Source organism: Dipodomys ordii, unplaced genomic scaffold, assembly GCF_000151885.1.
Source record: "Dipodomys ordii isolate 6190 unplaced genomic scaffold, Dord_2.0 Scaffold113, whole genome shotgun sequence".
Classification (NCBI taxonomy): domain Eukaryota; kingdom Metazoa; phylum Chordata; class Mammalia; order Rodentia; family Heteromyidae; genus Dipodomys; species Dipodomys ordii.
The window spans coordinates 1,845,674-1,871,646 of NW_012267329.1; the positions used below are offsets into that span (position 1 = coordinate 1,845,674).

General features: G+C 43.9%; 1 protein-coding gene across 2 annotated transcripts in view; it reads left to right on the forward strand.

Annotated features, from left to right (window-relative positions):
• Positions 1–25,973, forward strand: part of Galnt18 (polypeptide N-acetylgalactosaminyltransferase 18) — a 321,219-nt gene that overhangs the window by 137,728 nt on the left and 157,518 nt on the right. For both annotated transcript variants that reach the window (XM_013028804.1, XM_013028806.1), the window contains exon 2: positions 23,946–24,138. In XM_013028804.1, coding sequence (XP_012884258.1) covers positions 23,946–24,138 — 193 coding nt within the window. The remainder of the gene's footprint in view (positions 1–23,945; positions 24,139–25,973) is intronic.

Consider the following 25,973-nt stretch of genomic DNA (forward strand, 5'->3'; position numbering starts at 1 on the left):
AGTAGAGGCCAGCTTATCTAACTCCAGCTTAGTGAGTTTAATGTCATCCCTTAGCAAAACACTAGAATGAATCATTAAACTTTAAATTATTTTTTAATGTTATGGGAATAATCCTTTACCAGTGAAAAACCTCAAAAAGCACTTACAGTAAAAATAAAACAATTTTTCTTACCTTACCACAGTTAGTATTCTAAAGGGGAAACAAAGGAGGAGGCAACAATGCTTGATAAGAAATGTACTCATTACCTTGCTCATGTAATTGTAACCCCTCTGTATGGTATTTTCACAATAAAAAAGCTCACATTTCTTTCTGTTTCATCACATATGATGAAACACAACATATTTCTCAGAATATGCTTCTGTTTCTGTTTTCTGGTTCACCAGCAAAAAGCAGCATGTATTGGTTTTCTATTGTAGCAAATGAGAGTTTGGCTTTCTTATACTGTCCACTTACCAAGAGCACATCTCTCATTTCCCCTAGTTTTCCAATTTTAGGTTAAACAAATAAATATTACTTAGCATTTCATGCTATGCAAATATTATGCACTTTTAAAGAGACTTCTATGCTGTAAACCTTTTTGTTTTTCCTTGTTAAATCAGTGTCCAGTTAAGAAAACAGAAATTACCAAATATTTTAAGCAGAAGAGAATGAAGTTGTTTTGTGACAGTACTGGGACTTGAACTCCGAGCCTTGTACTTGTTAGGTAGGCACTTTACTACTTAAGCCATACCTCCAGTCCCTGGCAGGGAATAAATTTGTAGAATTTTCTTCACAGATAATTGAAGAACTAGGAAACTAATTAGGAATAGTTGAGGCCACCAGAAATGAGCAACACGAGTAGCTGCTACCATGCCTAAAGCTAGACAGCCATGGGTGTGGACATTTTTGCCAGCCTCCCTGATTGGGGCCATCCAACCAAAGGTTGGAACCACAATGGAACTTTCTAGGAAGAATCCAGGCTAAGAGGAAAGGATGCCTCTGTAAGAGACACAAGAGGAGCCAGTGAGTAAGCCAGAGGGAAATGCACCTTGGCTTCACTCTAGCTCTTCTCTCTAGTTCTTCAAACCCCTCCAGGGCCTTCTACTGGTCAAATTTGAATAGAGGCCAACTGGGAATTGAACCCTCAGGAATCAGCCCTGTCTCATGGTTCTAACTGATAAGAGAAGAGCAAGGGATGGTTATGAGGACAAATAAGCAAACCCCAGACACTAATCTCATTGTTCTCTATGTTAAAAAAATTAAATAAGTATCCTTCATGGTTTTTTGTGTATGCTCCACCAAATCTGCTTTATAACTTTGATATTACTTTCCTATTGTTGGGATATATCATCTATCCATTAGCTGAAGTTTATACCCCAGAACACTGATCCTTCTGTTAGATCGGTGCTGCATGCTCCAGGCTTGCCTCAGTGCTGCTGTTCATGGTTTAGGAAGTCTTCATCTCAGAGAGTCCCTTATTCTTACTCCTGAGCCGGATTTCCTGCTTTAATCCTATGACTTCCTCTTTCTTACTCTCTTTTTGTTTGTAGGATCATATCTCCCAGTAGTTTTCCCTCCCTCCCCCCCAAAAAAGAGGTCATGAGAAATATAGCTTTGGGCTCTACATGTCTGAAAATGTCTTTATTCTTACATTCACACTTGATTGACAGATGAGCTGGCTGTAGAACCATGGGTTGAAAATGAATTTTCCTTGAAATTCTGAAGGTGACAGTTCATTGTCTCTAGCTCTAGTGTTGCTTTTAAGATTCTTTTTTTTCTCTTTCATAGATGACCTGTTTTTCTCCCCTTTCTTTGGAAGCTTTTAGGATCTTCCTGATATCCTCAAATTATCTTTGCAAATGTAGACAAACAACCCTAAATATAGATTTGTTTTGCCTATAACAGAAAGCCAGTCCTTCTACAGTCAGGAAAATATCAAGGCCCAATGGGGATGGAAGCTTTTGATCTTAGATAGAATGTTGTATTCCAAAGAGACCAGTTCCTAATTGTAGGATTTTCTAGCAGAATTAGTCATGGATGATTGAGTAGAGTCTCTCCTGCTGTTCTGACTCACTGTAGTTGGTATTTTGAATAAACAAGACTCCTGGGTGTTATTTCAGAGCCACCTTTATCTTCCATATCACTGTCCTTTTAAGTGTGCTCAATAGGAGAAAAGTCTTTCTCTGCTGTGGGGTGAGAATTCAGACAGAACCATGACTTTTCATCTTCATGAATGACATGAATAAGTTCCAAGATGGATGTAAACTAAATCATAGTCTCCATTCCATCCTCAGGGGGTCCAGAGCTATATCATCATCCAAACTTCAAACCTTATTTAATGTTAGTTCTTGGAGAATCCATAGGACATGAAGTGAGAGAGTCTTTACCTCTTTCTGGTCCTGACTCTTCTGTCTCTCACTGTTGGAGAAAGGAGGAGGAGGAAACAGAAACAGTTTAGAGGGTAAGAGGGCCTTTACTTGAGTGATAGGTCCTAAAATGCCTTTGTGCCCTCAGTCCAGCAGACATTTAAGTGAACTATTTTGTTGTACTGTGAGTTTTCTGGCTGTAGATTCCTGCTGCAGTCAGAGTCTGGCTTTAAACAGATGATCCTAGTTATGCCACAGTTTCTGCCCCTGGGATGATGCCCCCACCAAGGCTTAAAAAGGGATCCCTTGCTTTGGAAGGCTGCCCTGTTGGAAAGGATACCTATTAAACCAACGGCAGGATAACATTCTCTCCATGGGTCCCAGACTCAGCCACCTTGATCCTGCCATTGGAGAGGGGCTAAGGGCTTCTTAACTCTTTTAGTCAGGTGTCAGACAAAGCCTCCTGTGCCCTCCAACTTCAGGAAACACATACTAATTCTCTAGGTACTTCCACCGAGACCACCAACTCTAAGCTTGGGGTGGAGGTAAGCCATTGTTCCTTCTCTCAGGTGAGGGAAGGTCCACAACTCAGAGTCCTCCTTACAAATCCTTTTCCTTGAACGACCCAGTCCTATGTCCTACTCAGTCAGAAGAATCACAGATCCATTTCCAGTCATCTACTTTGAAGTTCTATGCTCTCATTTGACTAAGAATTCATTTGGGCATCTCACATCCATCACATATTAGGTTTACAGAAAATTTCCAGCTTAGCATTCTTGTTATCTGAGCATCTTCAGATATCTACTCCCTGGTTACATCATGTCCAAGTTGCTATGAAATAGTTATCTCCAATATCTAAGTGCCTCTGAGTGATAGCTCCTGCAGAGAGACAGTGAAGATTGGAAATCAGATTCCTTCAGAAAGGAGTTTCCTGAGAAAAGGACATTCCAATTAGAGGGCTGATAGCTCAGCCTTGTCACTGAAGTTGTCGATAGCAGAGCAAGAGTGTTGGGCAATGCTTTATGAGCCAATAAAAGAGGCACCTCCAGAGTCAGAGGAAACACGTTTATTTGCTTATTTATTGCCTTTAATTTTATAGGCTGGGGGAGAGATTTCTCCCTTCTGAATGTGTCCAATTAGTTTTGTGCAACCAAGAGGAATCATACTCTCTGGCTCCAAGTATTCCCAAATAACCACAGAGGAAAACAGCAGAGTAGAAGTAATGCACACTTTTAGTCTATGTTTTCATCTCCCTTTGTGTGTCTCTCCTGGACTTTGTTTTTGGCTCTCTCTGTTTCTCTTTCTGTGGGTGTGGGGGGGGGTGTTGATCTGATATGAACATATGAACAGTTCTAGGCCCTAATAAGTCAGCTATTGAAAGATAAGAATCTAGAATCTCAAGGGGAATGTGATTATCAGGAGTCACTTCCCTGTGCTGTTATTTATGTTTGGATGCCCCCCAATCCCATTGCTACTCATGAGAACCTTGGCACTGAGCTAGAGTTCTCAGCTGGTTTGGGGACAGATTGAACGAATTGATTTCTGAATTCCATGGGCTTGGCTGGCAGATATGCAGGGAAAATATGACTCTTGAACTGCTATATTGAGAGAATGTAGCCTCCTGGGGACATGAAGGGATAGCTCATCAGAGAAGGGCACTTACTTGCTCTCCATATCCACATCTCTGTCGGCAGGAGCCATCTTGCCTCCCTGGTAGGAAGGGAAGTACTGAGCTAGGAAAATGTGATGGGTCATGAAGACCATGCTACCCCAACTCTGCTCTTGAACTTTGTGCCTGTTGTTTTTTCTGTGGAGATAGTAGAGTTGGGACTAAATGATGTTGAATTCAGGATGCCTGATGGAGGTGAATGTGGATTGTGGTGGTTATAATCCAGAAGGCCTCTGTCGAAATACTGCCAGCCTGAGAAATGTGGTCTGACACTTTCTCAGTGTTCTAATGTCATCCTGCTCAAGGTTTCATCTTAATAACAATATATCAGATGAACTCTGGGCAGGGCCAGCCATCCGCATGGCTCTTCCCATGACTGGCTAGTGATACTGTGAAGTGAATGTGACCAGCAGGATCCAGAAACCTCAGACCAACTTTCAAAGAGTTGGTTTTAAAGTATGCTTTCGGATTTTAACATTCATTATGACAAAAAGGAGCAAAACTCCACCTGGGGTCTTGGGAGCCACAATTCTAAACTCTTTGAATGTCAGGAGGCATACTCTGAGCTTCTCACCCTGCTGTTTTAATGAGATTAATGATTGTTTTTCCACTGAGTGCCTACCTGTGATGTTCATAAAAAATGAAACAAATGACTCACATGGAGCTTGAGTAAGCTCTCACTATGGAAAGTAGCTGTTAACAGGCTCTAGAAATATGATAATTAGCAGCTATTTAAGATACAAAGACTGCAGGATGAAAACAAGATGTATTATACAAGTAGAAGGCATGAGAAAAATGGCATGGAGTAAAATTAAAATGTAAAAAAAAGGAGATCTTGTTTGGTTATTCTTTTTGATGTGATATAATGGAATGGAGAAAACTTTGAATCTACATGTGGGAATGTACACAGTATTCAGAAGCCTCTCACTGTTAACTTGTGGTCTGAATGCCATATCTTTCTTCCTGAATTCCTGTTCACAGTATGATTGGTGGGAAGCCTGGCTGTGAGGCAGGCTATCAACAGGCATAGGAACATTTGCTCATATTAGCTGCCTGCTCCTACATCTGGACTCCACCTCTGGAGAGTGATGTCAGGGCACTTTAGGCAGCTTTGGAGCAAACACTAATATAATTTCTAGGATACTATCTATCTATCTATCTATCTATCTATCTATCTATCTATCTATCTATCTATCTATCTATCTATCTATCTATGCATCCATCTACCTGTCTATCTGCCTGCCTACCTACCATCCATCCACATATGAAAGCCTTATTTCTGCCCAACAACCATTCCATGATGTAAGTCTCTACAGTTCTAAAACACTATTGATGGAATAAAGAATAAATCTATGGCCTTCATATTTCCTGCTCTTGAATATTTGTAAATCTACCTTACTTTAATCCACCTTACTTCCTCAATGTAGCTTAGATTCAGCTTTCTCTCTCTTGCTAATCCCATCCAAGCCATTTCTTCCTTAGACTACTCCATAGCTCTTCACTAGCCTCCTTCTACACATTGTCCACCAGAATGAATTTTTTATTATGGTAATCAGATCTTGCTGTACCTGTGCTTAAAACCCTTCCAAGTTTTCTCATTGCTGTTAGTCTAAGATCCTCCCAAGGATCTTTTACACTCCTCCCAAGGCCCTACCCAATCTCACCCTTGCTTCCTACCTAATTCACTGGTATCACTCAGCCAGTCACACTACTTTAGTTCTTAGTTCTTTGGCCACCAGGCTCTTGTCATTGCTGTCTCCTTTGTCCCGTGGCTGGCTTCTTCTCATCTTTTGGATAACAACTCAAGAGTGACTGTGCTGACCACCCTGTCTAAAGCAGTGCTTCTCCCTGCCAAGTCTCTTTGCACTGGGTCACAGTCTGTAGTGACCTGATCTCTTGGTTTATTTTATGTAATATCTGTTTCCATCAATAGAAGGTAAGCTACCTGAAGCAGAGATTTTCGCTTGCTGTGCTACAATGAAAGCCTGAACATCTAGCCAACGGCTTCACAGGCAATGGATGCTGTTAGTGTTATAAACTTGACTGTCTTGTGTCTCTCTTCCTTGACCTGTATATACATCCTGGGTCTGTAAAGAGATGGCCCTGTTGCTGCTATCCCTCCAAGACTTTCTTCAAAGACGGTACTCAGGATGCTGAAGGTGAGGCTCATAAACCTCGCCCTGCACATCTGCTCATGTAGCAGCCTTCAGGCCTGAAATGAGAATTCTGAATCCTCAGGCTTTCTAAATGCTAAATATACAGCAGTAATCGGATCTTGCATCTCTGGTGAATAACTCAAACACCTTTATGTTGAAATGCTGATTCTCCATTGAAAGGCAAATCTTTCATTTCAAACATTTGAATAAGACTGGGTTTGTATTTATAAAATAAGATATATACCAGAGCATATTCTGGGCCCAGAGCACTTTCCTTTGATTGCTCAATAAACACATTCTCGCTCATCCAGAGCTTTTGCCTCTGAGTATTTTGCACTGAATAGTCAAGTAAGTGACAGTAGCCCTATTGAGTTCTACTTTATTTTAATCAATGTAATGATGTTTAGTTTAGTCCTCGGGCTTTTCTGGGTCTGTGTGCACTGGTTGGGGGTTATAATAAAAACAGTGGGAAGAATTGGGTAGAAGAAAGTGACATGGATGGCACCCCCAGATCATACTTGTATCATCTTTTGTAAGGCCCAAATCCAAGTTCCTATCTTGTGTGTGAAATGAAGATAGTAGTACCTACTCCCTTGCATTATTTTGAAGATGAGATGCTATAATGAATAGAAATTATGCAGTATACTGTCTGGTGCATAATTGGTACTTTGTAAACATAGCAAGTCTATATTTTAATCACTGCAACTAGACTTAACATGTAAGAGTTCTATCTTTGCCCCCACTGCTTGTATTCGATAGTGCTCCAAAAGTCCTCAAAGTGTTATTTGTTATTGTTTTTCCATTATAACACTAATCTTCATTGTCAGTTACACAATCTAGAAATCACCACTAACAGTTTGGTGTATTTTCTGCCTTCCTTCTCTCTCTGAACCTACTCATCTTGAGTTGACTTCATTTTGATTTACTGGGGATAGAAAAGGGCAGCTCTGGGAAATACATCAGGCCAGGGAGAGAGTGAGGAAAGATTGACCCTGGTGTGCTCCCTTCTTCATGTGACCCCTCTCTCCCTGAGCCAGGGAGTCTGACAGCCAAACACTGGCCCTGGGCCCTGTGAACCCTCCATTTTCCCCAGCCTGGCAGCTCAGAACAGTGGGAGACATGGCTGTTATCCAGTTGGTCGAGCCCTGTCCTCTCATTGGATTTGGTTACTATCAGCTGTTCCTAGTGTGAGACAGATCACCCATTCTTCCCTGGCTGTATTCTCCAAAGAAGCACAAATTGCTTCCTGCAAGTGGCCTTCTGCTGAGGCCCCTGTGGCTCTCCTAATGCCTCAATCACATCTCCTGTGCTCTAGGACCATCTCTTTGCTAAGCTCTTCATGGCCTAGCATGAAGTTTCTGCTGGAGAGAGCCAGGCTACAATGCCATTTTATTTGTCAAACAGATATTCAGTCAAGGCCAGATCAGAGCAGGAACCACAGGGCCCATGAGTCAACTATTCAGGTGGTACCATTAGAAATACATTCTGGAGTACAGATGCTTTATTTTGCTGGGTATCCCTATATGACACATTTAACCTTCCTAGGTCTTAGCTTCCTTGTGTGGTTTGAATGTGTCCAAGTTGGAAACTTGGTCTCCAATGAACAATGGTGAGAAGTGGGGCCTCTGGTGATGGACAGGTCATGTGAGCTCTGGGCTTAGGAATGGATTAATTTGTTTATAGATTAGTGGATAAATGAAGAATGGAGGGAATAGGTTAATTATCATGAGTCTGTCTTTTGTAAGAGCCACTTTGGCTACCTTCTATGAGTCCCTCACCAAAAGATGTCCTGGATTATGCAGGACATTACTTCCATGCCCTTGAACTCTTCAGCCTTTAAAGCCACCAACTATACAAACCTCTAGTATTTATAAATGACACATTCTCTGAAAGTCAGTTATAACAACAGAAAAAGAACTAGGATAGCATGGCCATACAAAGGCCTTCTTTAACATGCTGACCCCTGTGCTATAGCATTGGTAGACATCATTTCAGTTAGCATCCACAAATCTGATCATCAGGGTTGAGGTAGCCAGCTCTAGGTAGTGATGTAGTGGATCCAAAGGTGGCTAAAGCACATTCTGCCTCAGAGAGTTTCTGGCCTCTTCAGGGATTCCCACATGGTCTCATTCCTATTATCTAGTGTTCTTGTTTCCAAGGTTTTCTATGGACTCTTGAGGCAAGTCCTGGGCTACTGAGGAAGAAGATGCCTATACATGGATATAATGAAGATTTCTATACATGGATACAATGTTCTTTAGAGCATTAGAGCCACTTAAAATGAGAGGCAAGTTGTCCCAGATGTCCCACTGCCTTTTATCTGTTTCTTCTGTGAAGTCCCTGCAGTCTGGGTCCATGGCTCAGGGCCTTCATTAGCTCTTTACTGTCTAAGGCCTTCACAGAGGCAAGAAAGCAGGCTGACTCCTTTGTGTTTACAGCAACTCTGACAGATTTTCTTGGCCCCCACAAACTCAAAAATAATACTCCAAATTATTCAGCTGTTCAGTGATATGGTTAGAGTGTTATATTCTGCCCTCATCCCTCCAAGGACAGCAGGTGTGCCTGACATGCCCTCTCTGCCAAGACCTGGATGCAGCTGTCTGACCATTTGTCTGTGTGACCATCCATCTAGCCAGCCAGTCAGCCCAGAGTAGTGATGCACCAATAGCAGCATACCTGGGTCCATGTCCATCTCACCATGGAGTACTGAGCCTGGAGTCAGGGAGCCTGTGGGAATCACCTCTTTATCCCTCTGCAGTGTCTGTACCAACTTTAACCACATCCAGAATGTGCCACACCCCATGGGGAGTGGATATTTACTAAGCTAGCCATTCTGCAACAGAGAGGTAACCAAGATTTCTGGAATCCTGCTTAAAAAAATCCTATCCCTAAGAATCTTGTCCACAGGTAAATCAGGAAAAAGGAGCTCAATGAACAGTCTCTGTGGTCTTTCATTACTCCATTTGAATTGGATTTTTCTCCTAGCAACATTTCTTTAGCCCCAGCCCTAGCTGTCATTTCAGTAGAACTAGATGGAGAGTTTTTTAAAAGTGTTTTTCAAAGTGTGTTATAAGGAACACTCAGCACAAACATCTGGGGAGTTTGTGGTCTAGAGAAAAGACTGAATCTTAAAAGAAGACTTGGCTGTTTTTAAGAACTTCATGATTGGCAGGCAGGAAGAGAGCACTTACCATCTGGAGCCTGGGGACCATCACAGCCCAGGTCCTGGACAGGTTCTGTCTTGTCTTGAGAACACCTCAGAGCTCTTACTACTTTGCTTTTGTTGCTGAGGTAGGGACACTAAAACATTATGATGCTCAAATGGGGAGACCAGACCTTGTAGTTTTACGTTATAAACTTCCAAAAGGCTGTTGGAAAGAGAATAACACTAATACATTACTATATCCGAGAGAAGGCGTAGTATTTTTTTTCCAGTTTAACATTTATGATATGTGAAGAGATGACAGTATTTGTTTAGGGGAATGAGACGTTAAGGGTTGCTCTGTATTTGAGATGTGAAGGTTTTCTAGTGGACCTGGGGTCTTGTTGACCCAGAGAAGCTAATTTCTTATAACTTGGGTAATCAGGGGTGGGTCATCTCAGAGTGAACTTTGTTTATAGCAACTTGCCAGGTGAATTCTTAGGCACACATTGGAATTTGGAACCATTTCCCTCAATTCTTGTGGTTTTTGAATCCTCGGGACTAAAGGGTCTCTAAACAGAACATTCATCCTTGGTCTGTAGCCTGGGAGACCTTGGCCCTCACAGGAAGGCTGACTTGCCCTTCTGAGATTTTTTTCCTAGTCTTTATTGTACACTGTGAAAATACATTTGTAGAGCACAATGCCATGATTATAGTGGAAAGTTCAGACTCTGGATAATCTCCAGGCCTGCTGAAGAAGCTTTGTCTGACCTTGTGCGTGAAGTATCAGTGTGGCTGCTTTTCAGAGCTCATGGCTGACAGAGACAGATAAGTCTGACACCTTATTTACTGTGCCCTGGGCATTCAGAGTTGCTTTATGCAGACCTTTGCTTATTCTGTTGGCCACAGGCTATCTCTGCCTCTTTCCTCTGCCTGGGTGCACATGGATTATGACTGGGTTGATAAATTAAGAATATTGCAGACTAATTTTGCCTCCTTTCAAAATCATAGGCATGATGGGTTCTGCACACGTCCCACCAGACACATGCTGCATTCCTAACACAGATCGTCCAGACATCATAAGGGGCTCACTTCTTTCATGTGATAAATATTTTTTACCGTCATGCTCAAGAAATGGATTTTGTTTGAAAATAGCCTATTTCCTTTGATGGCTTCTTTGACGTGAATTCAAAGCTTTTCCTGATCCTGCCGGGGCCTGAGGTGGGAGGGCTTATTTGTTAACTTTTTCTGAAGGACAAATCCACATTTCTATGCCACAATACAGCCCTGGCTGCCAGGCTGGGAGATTTATGACTGAGGACTGTCAAGGAAAGATGTCCGGTGACCAACAGCTGTTGAGATCCATGGCACACTCAGCCCCAGGCCACCCCACTGGGGGTCACTCAGGGCCACGCGAACAGATTCTCGTATTTACTCCTCTGCTATAACTTGCACCTAACGATTCTGATGTCGGCAACTTAACAAGAGTGGAGCCCCATAATATTTCTCCTGGCAAGTTTGTTTTTATAAGTATTCTTCTTTAGTCTTTGAAATGACACATTTTTAATGGACTTGATGCATGCAGTGAGCAGCAGCTTGAAACTAGAGGAATCTGTTCTCAGGATAAGCCTTTTGGTATGCTGCAGGCGTGTGTGTGTGTGTGTGTGTGTGTGTGTGTGTGTGTGTGTGTGTGTATGTGTGCATGTAAAGCCCCTGAGAGCTGAGTAGCACAGGATAGGAACTCCTTTTTCCTTCAGGAACCTGACTTGGTAATCCCAGGGTCTGTGACTGAAAACTTCCCAACTATCTGTACCTACCAACAGTTACAGGAGCTTCCTGTTGATTTGTCCCAGACACCTGGCCCAGACAGAGTGCTCAAAAGAAGAGGTTTGCTATTTTCCTAGGGCTCTGGCTTTGAGTTGGCTTCCTTTAAGTACTGAAAATACTTGTGCATTCATCCAGGAGGTGGCCTTGTGCAGGAGCCTTGTGGGTGGCAGGATCATTGAGTAGGGAATGAGGGAATCTTAATTGGGTGGCTTTGAGAAAGACATTCAACTACTTTGGGATTCATTGATTTATAACATGAAAGAGTTGAGCTTAGAAGCATTCTGCTTCTAAGTGGAAGGCACCAGTGGTATGCGAGTCACAATGGGTGATCTGAGCCACCTTGGGATCAAGACATTTGGGGACATGAAAGGATTGGAGTGATTTCCTTGTGTGTACTGAAGAGAAGACCAGGTCTAAGGTGAGGGAATGGCCTGTTAGCACTGCAGTGAGTGAACTGAGAGCCAGACCTAGAGAGGAAGCCCATGATTCCCAGTCTCATGCTCCCTCTCCCACCTCTGTGGTTCTGAGTAGGGACTCTGGACTGCAGCCTTAGTTTCCCTTTATAGTGTACTGGAAATGAAAATCCTCAAGCCCCACCCCGACCATCTGAACCAGAGACTCCAGGGGAACTGGGAATGAGTGCCAGGGTCTGGAATCTAGCACATTCTTCAGGTGAGTCTGACACCTGCTGATGCTTGAGAACCTGTGCTCTACAACAAGTCACCTCTCTTTAAGACCAGAAGATTCTGGAAATAAGCAGGTTCCTAGGAGAGGCTGAGAGCAAAGCATTCCCAGAGAGCAAAGGGTACAGTCATATTTCAGAGGAGAGCAGCACAGGATTTGAGTCACTTAATGCAGGCAACATGTATCCCAAGGCAAGGATGGAGCGGTGCATCTCAGCATTAGATGAACTCATGATGGGACAATCAAACTGCCCAATTGCAAAGGGCCACATTTCTTTCTCCCTGTGGACCCCAGCCACTGCCTCTGTGCACCTCCTGTGCAAGGCTGGTCCAGTAGGTTCATTCCAGGAAAGTGATGTGTGGAAATACTATTTTATGTGGGAACAGTGAGGTATATATTTAGAAGTCCGGCGCTCAGCTCCAGGCTGTCAGCTCTTGGTTGGGGAGAATGATGGGATGTGCTTCAGAGTTCATTATATCTCCTAGGCAGAATTCTGAGTTTAAAGGGTTGTTTTAAAGTAGCAAGTAATGGCACATATAAATCCTGGTTCCTAAGATGCATACATTTGTCATTCCCTGAAATGAGTTTTTCACATGTACTTTTATGTGGTTGGCTAAGAGTGTAAAAACTTCTTTACACTTTCTTTAATAGTAGCTTTTATTCTGCATGATTTCTAATCAGGCCATTCCTTTGTCTATGAATGCCAAGTTCTGGCTGCTTCTGCCTGTGGTAAGCTCTACCACACTCAAACTCAGAAGTCAGTATAGCACAGGGCCAGCCTGGTAGGAGAGGGTTCGGGCTCTGTTTGCAGGGGTGAATGCATAGAGCCAGGTGTCTGCCTGTCCTTAGCTTGACATGTAAATGCACACTGGAGACACTGAGCTTCTCCTAAGACCTTTGGAATGTTTTCTATTTCTTGTTGCGTCTGTGCCACGCTTCCCTGACTCTTAGCCCAGTGGCCCTTCCTGGATGGTGGGACAGATTCCAGGACCCCTGCACTGGATCCTGTTCTCTATGACTTGGACTTCCAGAATGTAGTTGCCTGTTTTCCTTTTCAAGTGGGTCTGACTTACACTTCACTGGGCTCCAGCCCAGTGGGGTAAAGTTATACCCAATGAAGCCGATACCAAGGAAGCCAGAGCAAGTCCTCCATGCAAACATATACCAAAGCTGTGTTTTGGAGTTGGAGGCTCATAACCTACAGGCAAATCCTTGCTCATATTTTTATTGACCTACTGTGTGCTAGGTGCTGTTTGTATACTATGCATATATTACCCCTCCTTCCCACTGCAACTCTGCTGTGGGTATCACTTTCACTGGTTTACAGCTAAGGCAATTGAGGCAATGAGTAGTTAGGACTTGTCCATCTATAAGTGAAGAAGCCAGATCTGCAGTCTGCTATGGTTATACTTGGCAAAGTTCAGCGCATGGCTACATCAAACCCTCTGCCTGCTTTTCTATAGAAGTTACAGAACCTGGCCACACCCATGCAGCTATATGTGTTCTGTAGCTAGATGGTTGGGACTGAGACCCCATGACCTGCCAATCGAAGCTATTTACTACTGGTATTTGATGAAAACAAAATGCCAGCCATTCCCTTGCTTCCCATTGTACTCTCTGCCATGGCTCCTGAGAAATGTTTTTTAATTGTGAAAATACTGTACAGAGGGGTTACAATTACATGAGCCAGGTAATGAGTACATTTCTTATCAAGCATTGTTGCCTCCTCCTTTGTTTCCCCTTACCAACCCTCCCCCGCACCCTGCCAAAGTTGTAGGGATACAGGTGGACCCACTGCAACAATGAGATGCTCCTGTGAAATTGAATGCAGATTGTTCACATTTTTTGGTGGGAGGAAGTCGTCCATGGTTTTCATCAGATTTTTAGTGGGTTTGGGAACACCTCCCACCCCAAGAACAATAAACAACAGAACAGCAGCTCTAAGGGGTTTTGAAAGATGAACTGAGACAGCCACATGCCAGTGCTTAAGAGAACAGCAGCAGGAAGAGGAACACAGGTCAGGAGCCAGCTGGGAACTGGAGTGGCTCTATTGTAGCCAGCAGGAAATTCATAGCAGAGCAGGAAGTGATTGCCACAGCCTCTGCCTTGTACTATCTGTGGCTCCCTGTGGCTGTCCATTAGCTACTGCATGGAGAAAACAGACCATAGTGGCTTCAGAGTTGGGGTGGTAGAAGGGATGAAGCCCTTCCAAAGCTTCAATGGAGGGCTATTTGCCACCCTCAGGTGATCTGTTCCTTTGGAGTCCCTGGAGGCAGCCCTGGCAAAATCTCATCCAGTGAGCTCCAGGTGGTCTTTGTGCATACTGAGGAACACTTTACTTAAAACTAGTGTTGGCATATGGTGGACTCAATAAACATCAGCTACAGCTGTCTCACTATAGCCCTCAGGGAAAAGAAAGTATTAGAATCTCCTTATACTCAGGAAAAACGAAATGATCAAGTTCTGACTATGCTGGCAGAATAATGGCCATCTAGAGCTGAGCCTGTCAGCTTATCTTTAGGAAAGGGGCTGTAGATAGTTACTCTGTTGACCCAAGTTACCTAAGGTAGCTGTGGTGAGGGGTGGGAGGGTGAGGCAGAAGAAGCTAACATGTTGTGTTGGAGAAGGACTTCACTTTGACCCACTGCTGTCAGCTCTGAAAGGGAGCAAGAGGCCCTGGACCAGAAACACAGCAGCCAGAACACAACAGCCACTTGAAGCTGGAAGGGGCAGGAAACAGATTTCTCCCCGAGCCTCCAGGAGGAATCAGTCCTGACCCCACCTTGATCTTACCCCAGTTATATCCCTGACATGCTCTTACTTCTAAAACCATAAGATAATAAATCTGTGATCTCTTATGTCCCTGGGTGGGCACTTGTTACACTTGGAGAAAATGATCCTACTTAGTGGGTCTGATCATCACCAGGGCTTGCTAAGATCTTGCTAGTGTCTATCGCTCTACTCACTCTCTGCAACAAACTTAGAGGTACGTATTAGGATCCTGAACAATCAGATGAGTAAGCTGAGCTGCAGACAGGTTCAAGAACATAGTGAAGGTCACATAGCCAGTCCAGGTACAACAAACCCAGGGGTTCCAATGGCTGGCAAAGCCTGCCCCTTTGCCATTGCAGTAAGGCATTTCATTTTCCTGCAGAGCACTCAGCCTTGGAAAGAGGCACCCTTGAAAGCCTCTCTTCCTCCTGCAGCACTCTAGGGGCTGGTGGCATATACCCAGTCAACCACCTCTGCTTCCAAGAATTAAGCCCTTGGGCCACAGGGCTTAATGATGTGGGACTGAGACTTGGGATTCTTTCTTTCCCCTTTATCTCCCACTCTTTCTTATCAGATGTCAGTTCTTCATTTTATCAGCCGTGGAGTCCTGAGAGAGGAAGCCTCATGGTGGGAATACCAACAAAGACCTTCAACCTCTGCTCAGATGCACTTCTAGAAGCAAAAATGAAGGGCCCTCTGCTAGAAGGGGATCTTATTGCCTATCTTCTTCCAAATAAACCAAAGGGGATTTAATATGATCTGGAAAGTTTCCCTTGGGACCCCGGCCACAATGGAGGTCTAAGGTCTTACTTTACTGGGCCTAGAGAATCACCACAATGATATACTAAGGTCTTCCTTCCCCTCCAGATAAAGCACAAACACTGCCCCATTTTACAGAAGAGAAACAGAAGCTTGAGGCTTGAACATGAGTCAAATGTTCTGCATTTTGGGCTGCTGCTCCCCACAAGTCTAAAGGGTAGCTTTGGTGGGAGCCAGTGCCAGAGCTAGGATGTAGACCTGGACTGGGTATTTGGAAGAGGATGGGGATGAGACAGCATCCTGGACTGTGGGGATTGCACAGCAGAGGCCATGCTGAAGGCAAGGTTTGAGTATGACTCTTACCCTCATTAGCAGTTCCGAGAGCCTGAGTTTCTCAGGAGAGGCCAAGAAGGCTCCTTAGAGGAAACAATAGTAACTTCACACCTGCAGGAAGTCAACAGGCAAAGAGTTTACTGGAAACTGATGGGAGAAATGTACATTTGTGGACACTCAATTTAGCCACTTTCCTTTTAAACCATACACTACTACATTTCAAAAGTTGAAGAAAAGTTTTTCAAATTATGGATTCGACACTCCAACTGGGTGAATGTTACCATGCCTAAAGTACACTTTAGGGGCACTATTTTTAAAGATAAGGAGAAGGGAAGGAAAACTAAATATTCTACCTAGAGCTGAGCACAAATGGCTCACACCTATAAACTAGCTATTCAAAAGGCTGTGATCTGAGGATCATGGCTCTTACTAGCATAGGCCAGAAGGTTCATGAGACTCTTGTCTCCAATTGATTATGAAAAAGCAGGAAGTGGAGCTATGCCTCAAGTATTAGAGAACCAGTCTTTAGTGAAAAAGTTAAGACTACCACCCAGGCCCTGAGTTCAAGCCCCAGTACACACACACACACACACACACACACACACACACACACACACACACACACAGAAGATTGATAATGACAATGATGATGATAATTAGAATAATAATAATTAGAATTCTACCTGAGATAGTAGCAAGTCCTACTCCTTTATATGATGTTATCCTTTATCTTTTATTTTCCAAAAGCTAATGTCACAGTGATGCCCTGCTTGCACCCTACTTGCCCAGTTGCATTTCACAAGGGAAGACAATGGAGGCTAGAAGGGAATCTTCTTGCCCAGAGCCCTTGAATATTAGCTGTAGGACTAGAAAGAGACAGTCCCCATGGTGGGAAGAAGAGCAAAGAGCAGTTTTTCCTACCAATAAACTTCAGACCTAGGACACTGGTGGCCTACAGCAAGCAGTAGGCCACTGGGTTTCCCCTGCTTTTCGTCACTGGGATCTCATCCACTACCTCCAAAAGCATGGAGCAAAGACTGAGGACAGGAACAGAAATAGCAATAGTTGCAAGATTAGCTTCAGGGCAAAGAAGGGTTCCTCCTCACTTGCCCTCAGAGCCCTCTTAGCTATCCCCTCTACTGCAGAGAACAAGAAGCAACAAGAAACAAGAAGCTTCTATGTACTCCTTGGGGAAGTATCTCTACAGGAGCCACTCTCATTGATGCACAGCCTGGTATGGGCAATGGGCTGCTGATTGGCTGTGTGAGTTACATCTCATAAGTAGCTTTGTCCAGCCCCTACATGGAATCCCGAAGCCTTTCTAATCTCCAGCAGCATCAGGACCCTTCCCATTGCCTGCCATACAACCCAAGAAGCAAGGAAAGGGACTAGGGTCTGCTAAGCATGATATCTGAGCTATTAACTCTTCTGAAATGCCTCCAAAAAGCCATTGCACCTCTAGGTTTCTATCTGAAGCCATGATTAAAAGCTGGTAGAATAGCTCAGCTCCAGACAATGGAGCTCTACATGACCTGGTCCTCAGGAAGCTAGGCAGAAACAGTAAGACCAGACGGAGCAACTCTGTAATGTTCATTTCACTCTAGAGCCTATATTCTCACTCTATCTTGGGGTCTCAGTACTGCTAAGACCTTGTAGCAAAAGCCAGAATGGCCAGGCCAGCCCTGTGCTTGGGCTGTCAGCCGGATGAGGCAGCTTCATGCAGGTGGCCTTCCTTCCTTACGCATGAGTGCCTTTGAGAGCCTCAAAGGACTTGGCAGGGTATCCAGATGTGCTCCTCATGCCTGGACAGTTAGCCAGAGAGGAGGCTTGGAGGTAGGGCTTTTGTTGCATTTGCTGCTCAAGGCTTTGCAAGCCCTTTCCTGCCCTACTTCTCTCCTGTCTCAGAGAATTAGTGGGGAGGTTGTCAGGATGAATCTGTAATGTTCCACTATCATTCGGAGACTGTATGTCAGGCTCTGAGCTTATTCTGAGACTACTGTGATTCTTTCTAGATGTTCCATATGCTCATCAGTAGAACTTTCTGGGAAACAAGTTATGCACATTGCAGGAGATCCAAAAAAACTGAGAGAGTGTCCCCAAAAGCCCATCCTTCTCTTCACAGGGGCCAACCCAGGAAAGGCTTGAGCATGTGATAGACTTGGCAAGCATCCGGCAAAGCACAAGCACCAACCAACAGAGGTGCTTGTGTGGCACAGATCAGGGTCCTGGGGCTCCTGGACCAAGCATGTAACTTTTGAGGTGCTGGTTGGTGAACCGGGAAGGGTCTAGAGTATCTAGAGAGCAGGGCTACCTGAAAGAACTCTGAGCAGCAGCCATTTGATTCTATAAAGTTATTCCTACATTTAGCAGCTGTTCCTTACCAGGGCACACCAACTGAATGGCAGCCCCACCTGAAATTGCTCGGATCCTCAGGAGGTAGGTCTCCTCTCCCAACTGTGTCTTGGCCCGTGACATACAAATGGGGATGTTATATGGAGGGATATGCATGAGCCATAAACTCCTTAATGTCTCTGAGCCGCTGTGTCCTCCTACATTCAATGGGAATGATGAGATCTACAGGCCAAGAGAGGTAGGAAAGGCCTGGGCTTGTTATCTGACAGGGAAATGAAATGGGAATGGGACTCTTTATTAGGGAAATGGGAATGGGACTCTTTATTAGGGGATCGGTTCTAAGGGCAGAGATTTCGCAGTTTAGACACCCAAGATCAGCTTACAGTTGGATCTCAAATATTGCGCTTTGCCTGCCTGTTCTTCTTTGCCTGCCTATTGGGAACAATACCTATTGTGGGCTTTGGGATGCATGCCTTTAGGTTCATAAACATGGCTCATCCCATGTTTTTCAGCTTTGTAGTCTTTGTTGTTGTTTTGATGCAATGTCTTACTGAGTCACCCGCAGTGGACTAGATGTGTAATCCTCCTGGCTCAGCCTCCCAAGTGCTAGGATTATAAGCCTGTTCCAACATACACATCTAAGGCTTGCAGTCTTCATTGTGCTTCTCCTTTCTCCTGTCCACCGGCTGCCCCAGGCCTACATTTATCCTGAAAGGCTCATTCTGTTTCCCTGTTTGCAAACCTGCACAGCATGGTCCTGCAGCATTCAACCCCACCTCATGCTCTTCCTGCTTTGCATCTTTGTGCTTGTGGGCCCTACTTGTCATTCCCTTCCCTAGAGCGAATTGTGGTTCTCATTTGTCTTATTCATTGTCATCTCACACAGCATCCTCTTCTATAGGAAACTTCTTCCATACCCTCCCTACCCCTCCAGGGACAGATGACATTTTTTTATACCCTCCATCATAGCATTGCTTGCATTCTTTACATGTTGTCTTTGCTGCTGTCAGATTCTACACAAGAGCAGGAAATGTGTTTGAGTAATCTTTGTATTTCAATATCCAGTATAAATCTGGTATAGAGTAGACCTGCTTATGCTAGGAATGTAACTTGGAGTAGAGTACTTTTCTACACGTGCAAAGCTCTGGGCTCCATCCCACAAACCAGAGGAAAAAAGCAAAACAAATAAACAAGAATAAATCTGCTTAGCTGATAAAAGAGGTCAATGCTTTTGTGGACAGATCTGACAATAAGTGCAGGGGGTCCCGCTAAATAGCTTTGACCAGCCCATGTCTCTCGGATGCAGGCCTGGAAGGACATCCCGAGTCTCTCAGGTGGTTTCTTAAAGGGTGGAAATCAAATCAGCTTTTATTCCTGTTGATGTCATGAGCATCTTGTTTTGCAGCTATTGTCTTCAAGGTGTAGAAGAGAGAGAGTCCTTCTCAGCAGTCTGTTTACTTTCCAAGGGCTCTATAATGAACATCTTAGTGATTTGGGGGGCTTAGAAGACTAGGCAGGCATCAACATGTCTGTGGGACTTTGGGGATACTTTGTTCAGGAATAAAAGGGACTATGTGGTACTCTACCCAGTCTTGTGTGGCTCTATCATTTGGTTGAATACACCTCAAAAGCACCTTGGGTCAGTTTTCCAGAGGGCTGGGTCTTTCTTCTGCACTTCCCTCTGTGCCTGGCTCCTAGAAAGAGGGAGATGTGGAGTCTCCTTTCAGGTTCCTTCTGGTATTGAGCCCTTCTGTATGAGAGTAGGAAAAGAGAGAGAATGAGAGAAAAAGAAAGGGTGGGGGGCAAAGACACAGACTTCTCCCATCTTCCTCTTTGTCTCCCTTCTTCCTTCCTGCTTTCAGGATAAGTACTCTGTGCACAGTCTTGTTTTGCATACTTAGGAGAGGTGCCAGATAATTCTCTGGTATAAAAGATTTACCAAGGCAGTGAAGGCCCTCTACCAGTGACATATTCTATGGCTCACCTGACAGCCTCTAAGAGTGTTCTGTTAGTCTGCATAACAGTACACAAACATTTGCTTATGTGAACTGAGAAGGAGATTAACCATGACTACCCTAGCAGTACCTTCATGCTACATGCTCCTGCTGGCCCAGACTCCAGTGCACTTTCATCCTTGGAAGTCCCCAGCAGGCAAGGACTTACTGGTGGCCACTCTGTCAGCGATACTATCCTATTTATTCATTTTGCTAATATTGGTTGGGCACCTACTTGGTATGCTGTTGTAATTACTGTTGATTCAGCCAAGCAAATTCCAGAACTTGGAGAGGTCATATTCTTGTCAGAGAAAACAAACAACAAGCAGGCTAAATGGGAAAATACATAGGTGGGTGCAAGAGGAATATTGGGAAGGGCCCTGGATGCTTAGGAAAAAGGCCTGGCTGAGAGTTGAGAAACACAGAGCAGTGAAGGACTCTAACCCCAAGGGAGACAAGGCAGACAAAGCTGGAGGTGAGCTGCTCCTGTGCTTTGAAACCAGAGCTCTTGTAGGGACAGGACTGGGACTGGTGGCGTTCTGATCGCCTGGCCAAGAGACCTCGCAGATGTCAAGAGGAACATTGTCTTTTATACCTAAGGATATGGAAAGCCTTGGAGGAGGCCGACATGGTACATTTTATAACTGGAATGATAATACCTGGAACAGTAACTTTAAGGAAAACAGATTTATGATTTGTTCATGGTTTTAGAGATTTCAGTCCCTAGTGCTTGGCTCTGTTAATTCTGAGCCCATGGGGAGGCAGAACAGCATGTGAACAAAGAAGCTGTTTATCTTATAGGAAGCTGGGATCATGGGGAGGGGACTGAAGACTAGCTATATTCTTCTAAGACATACCTCAAGGGAGCTAAATCATATCTCCTAAAATCTCCCAAACCTTCTCAAATTAGCACCGCTCTTTGGTGACTAAATGGTTAACCCATGAGCCCATGGTGGACCTTTCCTATTCCATCCATAGCAGCAGAGATGGCAAGTTTTTTCTGTAAGACTAGGTAGGATTTTCAGCTTCCTGGGCTATAATACCTATTCGACCTTGTGCTTGTAGCTACAATCAACTATAGATAACTTGTGAACACATGGACATGATGTTTCAATAAAGTTTTATTTTAAAAAGTAGGTTGTGGATAATGGATCCATAATATGCCACTCCTGTGTAGAGGAATAAATATAGAATTTGGAGGAAACCAGACATTGGTTCAAGATACTTAACAAATGGGTCACCTTGGATTAGTTATTTTGCCTTTTCGTGTTAGACTTCTCATATCTATTAAGTAGCCACTATAGATCATTTATCAACCAATTTATTTTAAAATGATTATCACGCTCCTATAAATCAAAAACACAACAGGAACTAGATAGACATGGCCCTGCCTATTTGGAGTCCATCCCAAAAGGACAAAAATAGGAGATAAGAACTCAACTAGTATGGTACTTGGCTCTTGGCAAGAGCTTTCCTCTAGCTGTAGTGCCACTAATTCATCTTTGAGGACACACTGGGTTCAGTTCACTGTCACTTTTATTCAAACTGAGTAAAAATGTAGGGACTTGTGATGCTATAACCCAGGACTTCAATATGTTTGCAATACATTATTATGCAACACAGGTCTAATTGTGAATCATAATTTTTTCATTAACTGATCTCATTTTACTTGGTAATATCCATTTAGGCATTTGAGAGCAATAAAACTACATTTCTTTTAAATATTATATGATTCAGTTGGTTCACTGACTTAGATTTTTACTACCCCCCCTTATTCCAAAAGAATGAGTCATACATCTTTTTAGAGATAACAAGGACCTTCAAGATCATACAAGTCAGCTTCCTTTTAAATATACCCTCTAGGTGAGAAGGATGAGCAAGGGTACCCCAGTTCTAGGTAGAATATTTGGGCAGATCCGTCACAGGCCTGAAAACCTTTGCTTTGTCTTGGAAATGCTTGCACGTCTAACATTTCATTCCTCAGTATATCCTGATCTGCTTGATGAATTTGATTTTCCATTATTTCTTTAAGAAAAAATGGTAACCAAGGTGATATAGCATTTGGAGATGTGTGCAGACAAGCTTGCTTCTCTGTAGAGCTAGTAAAGCACTATGCACATAAAGTTCCCAGGATTGAATCTCAGCTTCTTCATTCCTTTTTGCTTGAACTTGGGCCAGTTTCTTGTCCTCTCTGTGGTTCACTTTCTTCATCTGCTCAGAAGTGATGATCTGAGAGAGATAACTGATAGGAGGGACATGCTAAGAAGAGGGTCTGATCCGTGGGAAGAGGAGCTCTCAGTAAGTGCTGGCTGTTAAACGTATCCAAGAAGTTACACGTGTGTCAAGTTAGAGGACAGGGCCAGAGAAGAGGCCCTTAGACTGGCCAGCACCTAGCCATCCCTTTATATATTTTTTTGCTTCTCTTGTTCATTAAACTCTCTAGCTGAATCAGTGCATTCTATTTGCTTTCTACACGCTTCTGGTGATAAGGGATTCCTACCAGTGGAGTACCTCCTCCATGTTGAAAGGACCTGGGCTTTGGAGATCCTCCTTGTTACCAGGCATCCTCCTCCCCCCCCCGCCCCGGGCCTGCCCTTAGCAGAGTAGCCCAAGAGGAGATGCATTCTATGGCTCTGATTTTGCCTGTCTCTTCATTATGCCACATTCATATTGGCTCCATGCAGGGGACACTGGCAGATATCCCACACCTGCCTCTCCTGATCCTTACCTCTTCCTGCTTTCTTGGATTTTTCTCTCCTGGGGAATGGGCTTCTATCTTTTACTTACCGCACATATTTATGATCATAAAAGGCAATGTCCAGTAGGCTAAGCATCTCTGTCCAACTTCTCCAATTTCTAACCTTAGAAAGTTTGTCTGACCACCTATTCCAAGAAACTAATCTGAAGTTCTGGCTTGGCAGCTGTGCCTGGCAAGATCTGTTACCCTCCTATAAAAGAGATGTTTAAATGGCCTTCCCTTGTTAAAATAACTTTAACTACCATTGATTATGTACTCATTCTGAGATATACACTGATCTAAGAACTTCATATACATTATTTAATGCAATCCACACAGATCTCTGTGGGAGGTATCATGATCCCCACATCACAAGTGGGATAATTTCAGCTCAGGGAGATGCGAGTGTTTTGTGTGATCTTGTAGCTAGCAGGTAGTAGAATAGGATTTGAATCCCTGACTGAATCTGAAGCCTGGGTCCTTCCCATGTTCTTGGAAGTTCCTGGGTAACTATGAGTTGTCACCGACCCCACCAGGGACCCAGCAAGCAGTATCTAGAGCATGTGACAAACTGGAGGTGGTTTGGTCATCATCTGAATCCTTATCTCCTCCACGGTAAACAGAATCAGAGTAGCAGGAAGTGGAGAGGCCTGTGGTAAGCACAGACAGTTAAGTGCCATAGGGTGGGCCAGTTTTCAGCAGGACCAAACAGTGGGAAAAGATATGCACAGACAGGTTGGAGCAGAGATAAAGACCCTAGGCTGGTTGTAGTAGTCTTAGAACTGACCAGTAGGAGATGGTTGCCTGCTGAGGAAAGAGAAGCAAAGACCCAGTGGAGGACCGACCAGGATAGCATCCCCGGCAGGAATGGAAAAAGCTGAGAGTTTGTGCTGAAGACATGAGGCATACGGCACACATTCCATCAGCTTTGTGGTCAACCCTGCTGGGTAGATTTCTACATCCCTAGTGTCTAGTGGCTATTAAATAGATGAAGGAATAGAGACTCATGGATGAATAAATCTGTGGGAAGCATAAACAGTTGCACTCCATTTCCACCCAGCAATGAAGGGGCTCAGATTGTTTTATCTAAGTGTGGTATGAGGAAGAGAAGGGGGTTGTAGCATATTCAGGAATACATTCTGACCCACTATCTCCTTGTCCCTTCTTTCTCCAGAGGCTCCTGCCAAGCCTGAGGAGGCAGAGGCTGAGCCCTTCACAGACTCCTCTCTGTTTGCACACTGGGGCCAGGAGCTCAGCCCTGAAGGCCGCCGCATGGCCCTGAAGCAGTTCCAGTACTACGGCTACAACGCCTACCTCAGTGATCGCCTGCCCCTCGACCGGCCCCTGCCTGACCTCAGACCCAGTGGGTGAGCAGAGTCAGTGACTGGGCCCTTGTCAACCTGCCTATTGGGGAGATGGGTCTTCACAGTGCTGGGAACAGAGCCAGGACTGGGTATCAGACCCTGGACATCTTTCCTACTTCAGCCAGGATCTGTCCCTTCTTCTTCAGTGTCTCTATCTGTTGTGTAGGGAGAAAGCTTCCCTCCATTAGACATTTTTTTCCCCATTAGACATTTTGAGAACCAATAATCTAACTTACCCTTCAAGGGTATTATAGCCATCTGGCATTCCCCCTAATGTGTCATTTTAATCCAATTAGTTGCATTTTTATGAAGAATTTTTTCCCTGTAAATTAGTTTTTTAAAGATGCATTCATTTTCCAGGACTAACAAGTCATTACACCCAACAGAGAAGTCTGTCTTGACTTCTGTCTTTGTTACAAAGGATGTTCCTTTAAGGTTTAGTTAGAATTTTTATTACTCCTAATTATTAAAAATGTGGGCACGTACTACAGCTGAGAAAATCTCATTAACTTTTGTGAGCTCCCCCACACCTTCTTTCCCCCCTTTTTAAACTCTTCATTTTAAAGTTTTATTAAAAGCTACAATCTGAAGTGAACTTTTACCTGGAGTTTTCAGGAAAGATCTTGTAGTGGGGTTTGGAGGCTATGTTATTTTAAAGGGAAGAGTTCAATTTAGTTCCATTGACATTTATTGAGCACCTGCTGTATACCATATAATTGCGTGTGGTTATTCTTGGCCCAGATGGAAGCTGACTTCACTGAAGAGATGAAAGGGCTGGGTGCTTACAAAGTGAATGAGGACTGGGTATTCACTTAAGGATTATTTGTAAAGTCCTCATTATGTGCCAATCTAGTCTAGGGATGGGATAAAGTAGTGTGTAAAACAGACAAGAGTCTCTGCCTTCACAGAGCTTTCATTCTAGATGGGTGGGAAGATACTAAGTAAGCCAGATAAGTAGAATTTTTTGATGATAGTAAGCACTGTGGGAAAACATGAAGTGGAAAGGGGGATAAGAAGCTCCTGGGTTAAGAATGGGAATTGTAGGTTTCTATGGATGACCCAGAGAGGTCTCACAAAGAGGGCAAAACCTGAGTGAGTGAAGAGCTAGAAAAGTTGAAGAAGAAAGCCATGTGGCTATGAAAGGGCAGAAACAGTCCTCACAGAGCACATGTTTGTCATCTGGCTACTAGGGGGTATAATTAAGAGGATCACACTCCTAAGGCCCATTTTTGCTGCAGGCAAAACCTGTAAGACCCTATCTGAAAAGGCAAAAAACAGCAACAACAACAAAGTCTGGTGGCCTTGTGTAGAGTATGGTCCTTGAGTTCAAACACCAGTACCACCAAAAAATAAAAAGAAAACAGAAAAAAAGAAACAGTCAGAGGGACTGGCAAGTTCTACTCTAAAGCATTAGTGTGCTCAACATGTTTGAGAAAAAGGAAATTGGCCCGTGTGGCTGAAACAAGGGGGCAGTTGTTGAGCAATCTACAAACTTCGGATGCCAAACTCACACCCAGACCAATTAAACGAGGGTTTCCAGGGTGGTGCTCAATGTCCTAATGTTTGGCTCCAAACATTGTGATTCAGATGAGAAGCTGAATTTGGGAATCACAGAAGGGCTTTGTCTGTTGTGAAGTATGTGTTGTTTACTAGGCAAGGTAGGGATTCATGGGAAAGGCTGTAGCAAATTAGTAACATGCTCATATTATCACTGTCAAAGGGCCCAGTAGCTGCTGGGCTAGCTGATGAAAGAGGGAGCTGGAGGCAAAGAGAGCAGGCAGGAGACTGCTGCATACCCAGAGGAGAGGCAGAAGGCTGGGGCCCGGATAGCCCCAGTT